Consider the following 10,245-nt stretch of genomic DNA (forward strand, 5'->3'; position numbering starts at 1 on the left):
TAAAAATTTCAAAAAAATAGACTAGTTTCTCGATTGGGAAAGTCAAATGTTACTTTAATTTTTTGGGACCACTAGCATTTCACTTCTTTTGATGACTACTTCACTTCTTTTATTGACAAGTGTCATGGGGACCACTTCACTTCACTTCACTTCACTTCTTTTATTGATAAGTGTCGTGAGGACCACTTTCAATGATTATTTCACTTAATTTCCTTAATTTTCTCTAAAAACCAAACCAGACTATTAAAAAGTAACTCAGGGAGTATAATACTAAAAATCAGAATTTTTTTTTTTTTCTCAAATTTTCAAGTTTCAACATTTTCCATCTTTCCCTGCTCTTTTAAGTTCAACCTCCCTCGACCTCAAGAAACCTTCCAATGTCGACATTCAGGTAATGAAGATCAAAATTTTCAAATAAACGTCAAAACCTAGATTTGATCCTTCATAAACACCTTACTTATTCCAATCGATTATATCACCAAATAAAAAAGAAGAAAAAATGGCTGCATATAGAGCTGACGATGATTATGATTATCTATTTAAAGTTGTATTGATCGGTGATTCAGGTGTTGGTAAATCCAATCTTCTGTCTAGATTTACTCGTAATGAGTTTAGTCTTGAATCTAAATCAACCATTGGTGTTGAATTTGCTACAAGAAGTATTCATGTTGATGATAAGGTTGTTAAAGCTCAGATTTGGGATACCGCTGGTCAGGAAAGGTTTGATCCCTTTCCCCATTTTCTTTATCAGATATGAATTCTCAATTTTTAGGTTTTTTTTTTTAATAGATCTGGGATTGTTTTCTTGTATTTGTTATATTACACGTTTTGATGATCTTGTTTCTATGTAAGATTAGAGGTGCATTAATTGGTTTGGGTTATCTGTTTTATTGGTTATCATGATAATAATTCGTTTGGGTTGGATCATAATTGCCTTCCCTTGCTGCAAATGTTTCTTTTTAGTTTGTAGATGTGACCGACATTAGATAGAGGCATAGAGCAGCATTTTGCTGCTGTTGCATTTCAATGTCTTTTGCATGTGTTTTGAAGTGTAACCATAGCTTGGTAAGGGAACATCTGTATGGGAGAATAGTTTTCCCTATGTGCACTATCGATGCTTTATACGAGGCTGGGAAATTATTCATTTGAAGTGTTTTATTTCTGTTTTGAATCTTTCATTTGATTTGAAATGAATTCGATTTTAGCGTGTTGTAGTTCGGTTGTTCTGTGGGCATTATTCGAATTATCTGGACCCTGTAAAACACTGTCCGTAGTCGCATGATATATGGTACATTATGCATCTCATGTGTACCAGAGCTGAAACAGATGTTAGGCAAGATCTAGCTTGACCAAATTCCTTTTATTCCATAGTAGGTGTTGAGTTATCAGAGATGGTTAAAAATTTTGGGTTTATCATTTAAGCATTTGATGACGTATTTCTGAAACATAACAAGTTTTTGGCCATAGTAAGCTAAGCTAGAGTAAGAACTACCATGTTTAGCTAGATTAAATATTTCGTAATTTGCTTAAACAATCTCCATGGGAAAGAAATGCTGTGCTCGACTCTTAGATATTCTTGTATTTGCTTAACACAGCCTAGCCTTTGATATCTATCCTGCTTCAGTTAGGCGTTTAATACTTAAATAGTTAAATCTCATTTAATGTTTCTTTGACAAAGGTACCGTGCAATCACTAGTGCATACTATCGTGGTGCCGTCGGTGCACTGCTTGTTTATGATGTCACGCGTCATGTTACCTTTGAAAATGTTGAGAGATGGTTAAAGGAGCTCCGGGATCACACTGATTCAAATATTGTGATCATGCTTGTGGGAAACAAAGCAGATCTGCGCCACCTACGAGCTGTTTCAACTGAGGATGCAACCGCCTTTGCTGAGAAAGAAAATACCTGCTTTATGGAGACATCTGCGTTGGAATCTATGAATGTGGAAAATGCCTTCACCGAAGTGCTCACCCAGATCTACCGTGTTGTCAGCAGGAAAGCTCTTGATATTGGAGATGACCCAGCGGCATTGCCCAAGGGACAGACAATCAATGTTGGCTCCAAGGACGATGTATCAGCTGTGAAGAAGGTTGGATGTTGCTCAGCCTAATCTTCTTTAAGCTCTTGATCAATCCTATTGCCACTTCATTCTGTTTAGCTAGTTCCTTGCCGTTTTTCCTTTTCTTTTTGTCCATCTTCCTGTATTACTTAAATACTCAATGACCCACATGGTTCAGTTATATTATATTGCTTCCAAGGTAGAAATGTATTTAGACAATTCTTCTTGTTCGATGTTTGCTCTTGTAAACACAATATGACCTAGAATCTCAATGCAGCAGCTCTTGTAATACTGTAGTTGAAAATTTTGCAAGAACTGTGTTGGCCTTTTTTGGTCTGCATTTATCTGATGCAGCATCGTTCTTATTTGTATTGGTTTATTTACTGGTATGTTCACGCAAAGGTTTCCTACTCATGTCTATAGTGGAAATATAGACATTGTATAGAAGCTTCAATTTGATGAAATGTAACATTTGGTTACCGAATATAGAAGCTTCAATTTGATGAAATATAGACATTTGGTTGTCGAAATGATCCAATTTGATTCAATGTTCTTTCTTTATATTCATTCGATTATTCTGGTATGTTTTCTCACCATATTTATCAAATTATAGACATACGATCTATTGAATGTAGCTCACGATCAGATGTATTCAATTAATTATTGGATGCACTTAATATAAGTGAACGTAAAACACAGTAACATATCATTCGCAATTGAACCTCCTACTGTGCGCATTAATGAGCCATGGCTTAAAGACAAACTCGTTCAGCTAACTTCATAATATTCCTCTTACATCTGGGATTAAGATGTGACTTTGCAGATAGAGCGATGGACACTAACCAATAATCCGGTTCCATTTTGCTCTATTCTGGGCAATATTGTAATTATATGGCGTTTATCTCTACCGTCATCTTCACTATAAATACCAGCTAATGATGCATGCGTACACATTGCATTTGTTGTAAGAAACAGAGGGAAAAATAAAGCTAGAGGGATAGAGAAACAGGGAGAGGATGGAAGGATCAAGAAACAAGAAGGAGATATACGGAGAATGCCAAAAGAATCACTCAGCTAAGCTAGGGACGGACACAAGAGACGGTTGTGGCGAATACATGGCAGATGATACTACTCCGCGTGGGCTGTATTGTGACGCTTGTGGATGCCACCGAAATTTACACAAGAAGATACTGGCGCTGGTGGATAATGTGGACGGTCATGAACTGCTTGAACATGAAGCAACCGCATCTGTTGGAGGAGTGGCATACGAGTCTCATCATCAGCAGCAGCAGGAACAGCAGAAGCAACATGCAGCGACGTTAGGGGGGAGTACAAGGAAAGATGAGAAGCGTCATAGTGAACAGCAGGAGACCCTTGCAACTACTAATGCTAATAATACAGGTACTAGGAACAAGCAAGGCAGGGGTACTGCAGGTAGTGGTTACAGAAGGTCTCGATTTTCTCAGACCCAGAAAGAAAAATTGGTAAGACTTGGGTTTTCTATAGGATGGCGCATGCCAACGAAATCATCAGCTGTAGAACATGAAGAAGAGATAAGAAAGCTGTGCAATGAATTTGGGATCACCAGGTTTGTGTTTAAAACTTGGATGAATAACCAGAAAAAATACCATGTTCAGTCCAGTGCTACTTCAACTCCTATTGCTGATCCTTCACTTCCTCCTCCTGGCTTCTCATAATCCTTCTACAGTAGATGATTTGCAGACAGGAAGAGAGAAAGAGTGGTTTCTTAGCCTTTTTTGTTTTCTTTTCATGAATAATGTTTGTAGTTTATCCAACTGCGAACTTGTGTTTGTATTTGATTAATTTCAAGCTCACCTTAGTTTTGTTTTGAGCGATTCTGTTACATGCATTTTCATCTTGAATTCTACGGAATTCTTTCAAATCAATTTGAACCTCGTTATAACCAAACAAGATAAGCAAAAAGTTCGGTTTGCATTACACTGACAATTTGCATAAGAACTCTGAAATTCAGTTGACCAAAACCCATGCAACATCACCTCAGGCGACGTACAAAGAAAATCCTTAAAATGTATAGCCAGGTGGCAAATCAATCCGGCACCACTGAACTGACGAGACAATAACATGGATAGGCCTGTAAATTCAAAATTTCCATTTTGTAGAGGGGGAAGACAGATGCAGTCGTGCACCAACACCATTACATTTCATGATACTACCGGCAAGCCACCTTTCCATTTATTATTAATTACAGAGTTCATTAAGCTTAGAGCTTCAATGTGTACAGATTGATTTGATAACGTCTACAACTGAGAGAGAGGGAGTAAAGATATAGTAGATAACGATAGAGAGCCCCTCCATTTTATAAGGGGCAAAGAATGAATGTTTTTGGGACAGAGGTCGATGAGTGTTTGTGCTGATTATATCTGTATGTACAACACAGAGTAGAACACAAATTGGGTTCTCTGGTTAAACAACACATAGATTAGTAATAACAAAATAGTTCAGAATCCTCCTCTCATTCTACCTTTCCCCTCTATCCAATAATGCCTTTCCCAGTCAAAGCCGGCGTTTTACAAATGGGGCATACATTCTTCACCGACAGCCACTTGCTTATGCAGTCTACATGGTACTCGTGTCCACAATCTAAAGTCCCAATCTTTTCCTGATTTTCGTATCCAATCTGCAATGATCATTTAAAAACTCCTCATCATCACCTTCCATTACTGATAATTACAAATAAAACACAACATAACAGCTTAATTGACCTTTCTGAAAGACGGAACCTATTATAATTTTACCTGACAAACAATACATGTCTCAGTCTCCCGATTCATGCTATATGAATCGCCAGATGACGAGATGTGGATTCTAGTCTTGAGATGACGCGAGATAGTATCTTCTGACAAACCCGTTTTTACGCTACCGATCCGTTCACCTAATGCAAGTAGTTCCTGCAAATTATAGTTTACAAATCTTTCAGGGAATCTGTGATACCGGTTGAACAGAGGTTTTAAAAGTTTAAGCAGATACATGTGTGCAAAATAGCTAATAGCCAAAATCTAAGAAACTGCAGTGTTACGAACCAGCCGAGATTAGTTCTCCATTTTGAAATAGAAAACACAAAAGTAATACATTGAAGATTCTAATCATCCAAACATGGAATCTCATTAAGTGAGCTTAGAAGCAAAGATCATTTTCCCCAATATTTCAAGTGTTTATATAGTATCTTATACTAATGATTTACCTCATAAGACATGTCGTCTATGTCCAATCGCATCTCTCTATGTTGATCAACGAAATTGCCAACTTCATAATACCCTGGAAGTTCCAATATGGCAACCTCCTGCATGAATCACAAAATGGAAGTACTTTTAACATCACAGTCTCCAACTGATAAAATGCTCTATCCGTCTTCTTTCTTTTAGTATAGAGTTGAACGTAATAAATTAAAGACATAACTTTACACAAGATTGTATCAAATTTGAATATATTATGATATTTCGGATGACAGGTAAATAAGAAACATATCCGTGATTCATATTCCAAGCTTGTTAGCAAACACATAAACAGAAGACAGAGTTAACTGATACATACATCTGCTGCTAGGAATCTCAAGTGGGGACTGTTTCTTCCTTCTGCGCCTGTCTGATTTACCCCACTGCGATGGGGCCTGTAAAACCTGAGGCCATTGGTAGGGAAAGGTCTTGGATGATGTCTAGGCCCGGCCTCTTGGCTATCCCTAGAAGTGTGGAAAGGGCCATGGTGCAAGAGATTGTTCATTGGTTGCCTATAGGAAGGGAGCGGTACTTGGGCCTGGTAATTGGGGTGGCCTCTCATTGCTTGGACTGGGACAGGGGGGTGATGATGATGATTGTGCACTTGCTGGTGCATAGAATGAGAGTGGGAGAGAATTGCAGAATTTCTGCTGGTTGTAGCCTCCTGATAACCGGGTCCACTCATGCTCACAATCTCTGAAAACCCGCCATTGACATTTCTACCTGTGAAGAAATAGAATATCAATTTTTCATTACCTATAAACCAATGCAATTCAGACATTTGACATGTGAACAAGCACTCACGAAAGTGAATGGAAAAAAGGATGATATATTACCAGGTAAATAAGGTATAGCAGGACCATGGTTCCATACTGAACTTACTCCAACTCTAGCATTGTTCCCAAACTGTTGGTCCACCCAGGAATTGCTCACTGGGTGAAAGTAGTGACCCATATAAGTCCCCTGAACTAATTGATTATGGTTATGTGCCACAGAAGGGGCGAGCTGAAGACTGATGGTATTTGATCTGCTCCGCACACTTCGTTCAGATTCTTCTGCAAGAGTTAGAAGGCCATTTGGTCGGTATTCAGGTGTCATGAAAGCTGAGTCATCCGACAAAGCAGGTCCAGTTTCAGTTTGTTCTTCCTGTTGCTGTGGGCCAGTATTAAGTTGTGTGCCTGGAAAAGATGAGCTTGAGCTTGCAGAGCCATTAAGATGAAGGAGATTCTCTTGAACTACTCCTTCAGCGTTTTTTCTCTTTCCTGAATTTCTCATGCAATCCATGAACTGATTACTTTCATAAATATCTACACCGTGATTGCTAGAAGATGGTTGACTTGGTAGGTGATTAGAGGGAGAACAGTTTAAGGACATGGGGAAGATTCCTCCAGTAGAAGAGTGGATCATGTAAGGATTGTAGAAGCTTGATGGACCAGCAATACTCAAATCAACATTTGAGATCGAACAACGATGTTGAAGACCATTATAGGGAGGGCCAAAATATAAGCTACTATCGTGATGACCCGCCATGCGGTGAGGATCGGGATTATTTGTTGTCCCAGAAGCTGACAATACCTGATGGGCATTAGGGTGTGGATACTCAGCAATATTGGCCAACATGATACAGGGTTCAGAAGGGAAATGCCCCCGGCCTTGTTGATCCATCTCAATATCAAGCATCTGATTTGTGCATAACATATTACGTTGCCCCATTGGTTGAATATAAATAGCAGGAACCCTACATTTAAGGATAAGTAGATTGTAAAGCCAAAATCAGAAAATTCCTTCTATATCAGCAATTGTTAATATAAACCAGGGGCAGCTAATGTTTATAATTGTCGTATTGCACATGGGATCAAAATGAGAACTCAAAAATTCAGATGTCTTTCCATCAAGTTCCTTCTTAGTAAGTTCCAACAAAGACACTGATTCACCAGCAAGAAACTATATAATGTTACAGTAAGTGTAACCGCACTGATTCACCAGCAAGAAACTATATAATGTTACAGTAAGTGTAACCGCAGCCAAAATTGAAAGCGATGTTCCGTCGCTCATAAAAAGCCCAACCTCGCTAAAAGAGTAGAACTAAGGACATTTCACGAGATGGTGTTCACAGAGAAGTCCGATACGAAATGGAAGATCCAATAGAATGCACTTGATACAGAACACAGAAGTTTATGGTATGCGAAATAGATTTATTATCTCATTTTGTTACGTAAAAAATGGGAGTGAAATATGGAAAGGGAGACTAAAATGTCATCAGCATAGGCAGTACATTATAATGTTTTAAATGCGATAGTTTAGCTATTTAATCTTAACTTCACTGTAATAATACCTTTTATTACTAAAAGAAACTCAGGAAAAAATATAAAAAAGAACTTCGTAGGTAACAGATTTTACACATTGGAAATATCGTGAGAAGGGCATCACCAACCTCGGCTTGACTTTGACGCTTTAACGCTAAACTTGTAAAGCTAATCAGCATAGTAGAAGGACAGGAATGCTATGTGGACTAAAAAATTATCTGCTTAAATTCCATGAGAAGGTAATCCATCGCCATATGATGTGCATTTTAATCAGGACAAACACATGCAAGAAAGCACAACCAAAAACATCCTCCAAAACTCTTATCAGGTATAAAACGAACAGTTAGGCTCCTATTTAGATAGAAGGGACTATATTGCAAAATTATCACGCCACACAAATCCTAGAATTTGCATAGCTCATTACTTGAAGAACTTTCATCAAAAAACGCCTGCATTTCTTTGCAAACCAACACAAGTCTGCACGGGAAACCTTATATTGCATGCAAAAAGCTATAAATGTCATTGAACAAATATTACTCCAAAGAAGTAGCCGAGATGAGTAAACGAACACAAATTTACAGATTATAGAATAGCTCCTCATTATCAGAGAACTAATATTGGTATTCAGGCGTCATAAGAATATCTATATGGTGAAAAAGCAGTAAGTTTATCACGAATAATCAATGTCCCAGCTACGAGAACTATCTCGATGCATAATCAACAGTAAAAAACCAATCATTCACAGGGGATAATAACGTAGTAAATTTATCAGAACAAGTTAACCCTGATCACAAAAAATATAAAAATTTAAAAAAGAAGAGAACCCCACAAAAAGAAAAAAACAAAACAAGATGGTACCTTAAATTAAATGGCTCGATAAATATTACAGAAACCCTTTTGTTAATCAACAACACCTTCAAATTACAGCCGAGAAATTGTTAATAAGGAATTATACATTAATCTCGGCCATTTCTGCAACAAAGAGTACAACAAAAGCAAATTAAACAGCATAATTTACCAAAAGAACACCTTAATTTAAAGAAATTCACTCGACAGATTGTAAAAAAATTACAGGAAACAGGTAAAAATATCTCTGAAAACTTAGAATTTAGACCCAATTCATCTTTTCTTTTCTTTTTTTTAATCGTACAGAAGAACAAGAATAGGAGGGGCAAAACCCTATGAAATTTAAATTGGAGAAAGACCCATGACAGAGAAACGAATACTAACCAAATCATGGTGTAGAACAGATCGATTCAATAATCTACAAAGAGGAGAGGGAGGGAGAGAGAGAGGGATGACGAAGAAGAAGAACAGAAAGGAAAAGGAAGACCAACGGGCAATAATATATATCTACTTCTTTTCTTTTCTTTCTAATTTCTATCCTTACAAAAAATTAGTAATATAATAATTACTATTATTTATTTATTTGTCCTCAATCATTCTTATTTAACAATTTGGTCCTTACTTTTCTTTTTCTTTTTCTTTTTTTGACAAACATAAGTGTCTTTATTATTTTATTGAGCCAAAAGAAAATAAGACAACTTGCTTATCACTATTTATTTTATGGGAAATGCTATTCTGCACTCCATTCACGGGACTACTCACCACTCAAATCCAAATGTCCTAATAATAATGGTTAAGGTTGTTCATCCATGACCCACCTGCTCACCAAAAAGATTTTTAACTCCCAAAATCAAGGGTCTAGATGTGGTGAGTGGTAATTAGTGCGGTGATAAGTGAGTGGAATAACAATTCCGCTATTTTATAAGGAGAGCTACGCTTTAAAAATAAAAAAAAAATAAAAAAAAAGAGCTAGATTAGTGTATCATTTTCCAAACGAACTCAAAATGGAGAATTAAAAATTGTGAACAGTTGGTAAAAGAAAAAGAGAAATAGAGTCCAGTAAAACCTCTATAAAAATAGCTTTGAAACAAAATAAAAATATTCTTATAAAAAGGTTATTTTCATATAGAGTAATTTCTATTGAGATTAAGTCTTTAGAACCATATGGAGTTTATTTCTTTATAATGGAGGTTTTATTATATAAGAATCAGACAAAAAATTTATGAAATTTGAAAATTGATGTGCCATTAAAAAGGACATTTTATAATACGCAAACGGTTAACAATTCAGTTGTTTTTAAGCATATTAAAACTCACGAAATTGGGGTATACCTAGATTAATTGGGGAATACCTATGAGACAAAATAGGATTGTTAGGAAGTAAAATCCAAAAACCCAGAATGGTTAATCTATCCTTGCTTAATTAATACTAAAAAAATTGTTTAGGTTAATTAATTTAGTTAGTTAATTAGTTGATTAAAATCCTGAGATTAGGTTTTATTTAGATTTTTTTTTGATGCACAAAGAAATTTATTGATAGAATTAAGAGGTTACATGGTTGTCCATATCGATCCACTCATTTACATCATGTGGAAAGTCAGATTGATAGGAAAAAAATGACTTAGAAATTCTAGCTTTCTTTGCTAGCTTATCTGAAACACCATTTGCATCTCTTTTGACGGAGACACACTTCCAAACCTCTAATTTTCCTAGCAAAATTTTTATATCTAAGATAAAATGCTTATTCATCCAATGAACATATGAAGTTTGCCCATTGATT

The 10,245-nt window shown here is 36.5% G+C and overlaps 3 protein-coding genes across 3 annotated transcripts; 2 read left to right on the forward strand and 1 right to left on the reverse strand.

The window, feature by feature from the left end:
* Positions 1 to 293: 293 nt before the first annotated feature.
* LOC113318285 (ras-related protein RABA1f-like) lies at positions 294 to 2,427 on the forward strand. The gene is made up of 2 exons (XM_026566431.1): positions 294 to 720; positions 1,679 to 2,427. The coding sequence occupies exons 1-2, from the start codon at positions 500 to 502 to the stop codon at positions 2,109 to 2,111; spliced, it is 654 nt and encodes a 217-aa protein (XP_026422216.1). The 5' UTR covers positions 294 to 499; the 3' UTR covers positions 2,112 to 2,427.
* A 748-nt stretch (positions 2,428 to 3,175) lies between these two features.
* Positions 3,176 to 3,757, forward strand: LOC113315725 (zinc-finger homeodomain protein 11-like). The gene has a single exon (XM_026563982.1). The coding sequence runs from the start codon at positions 3,176 to 3,178 to the stop codon at positions 3,755 to 3,757; it is 582 nt and encodes a 193-aa protein (XP_026419767.1).
* A 484-nt stretch (positions 3,758 to 4,241) lies between these two features.
* Positions 4,242 to 8,992, reverse strand: LOC113318097 (probable E3 ubiquitin-protein ligase ZFP1). Its single transcript, XM_026566221.1, has 7 exons — positions 8,851 to 8,992; positions 8,479 to 8,592; positions 6,151 to 7,052; positions 5,634 to 6,037; positions 5,284 to 5,382; positions 4,838 to 4,990; positions 4,242 to 4,719 (listed from the first exon to the last, which is right to left on the reverse strand). The coding sequence occupies exons 3-7, from the start codon at positions 7,025 to 7,027 to the stop codon at positions 4,573 to 4,575; spliced, it is 1,680 nt and encodes a 559-aa protein (XP_026422006.1). The 5' UTR covers positions 7,028 to 7,052; positions 8,479 to 8,592; positions 8,851 to 8,992; the 3' UTR covers positions 4,242 to 4,572.
* Positions 8,993 to 10,245: the final 1,253 nt, after the last annotated feature.

The sequence above is a fragment of the Papaver somniferum genome, chromosome 10 (assembly GCF_003573695.1).
Source record: "Papaver somniferum cultivar HN1 chromosome 10, ASM357369v1, whole genome shotgun sequence".
Lineage (NCBI taxonomy): Eukaryota > Viridiplantae > Streptophyta > Magnoliopsida > Ranunculales > Papaveraceae > Papaver > Papaver somniferum.

Coding starts and splice junctions, on each gene's coding strand:
- LOC113318097 (XM_026566221.1), bottom strand. CDS start 7,027: ATGGGGCAACGTAATATGTTATGCACAAATCAGATGCTTGATATTGAG. Junction 4,991..5,283: donor TAGACGACATGTCTTATGAG/GTAAATCATTAG, acceptor TATAATTTGCAG/GAACTACTTGCATTAGGTGA. Junction 4,720..4,837: donor AGACATGTATTGTTTGTCAG/GTAAAATTATAA, acceptor TGATCATTGCAG/ATTGGATACGAAAATCAGGA.
- LOC113318285 (XM_026566431.1), top strand. CDS start 500: ATGGCTGCATATAGAGCTGACGATGATTATGATTATCTATTTAAAGTT. Junction 721..1,678: donor GATACCGCTGGTCAGGAAAG/GTTTGATCCCTT, acceptor TCTTTGACAAAG/GTACCGTGCAATCACTAGTG.
- LOC113315725 (XM_026563982.1), top strand. CDS start 3,176: ATGGCAGATGATACTACTCCGCGTGGGCTGTATTGTGACGCTTGTGGA.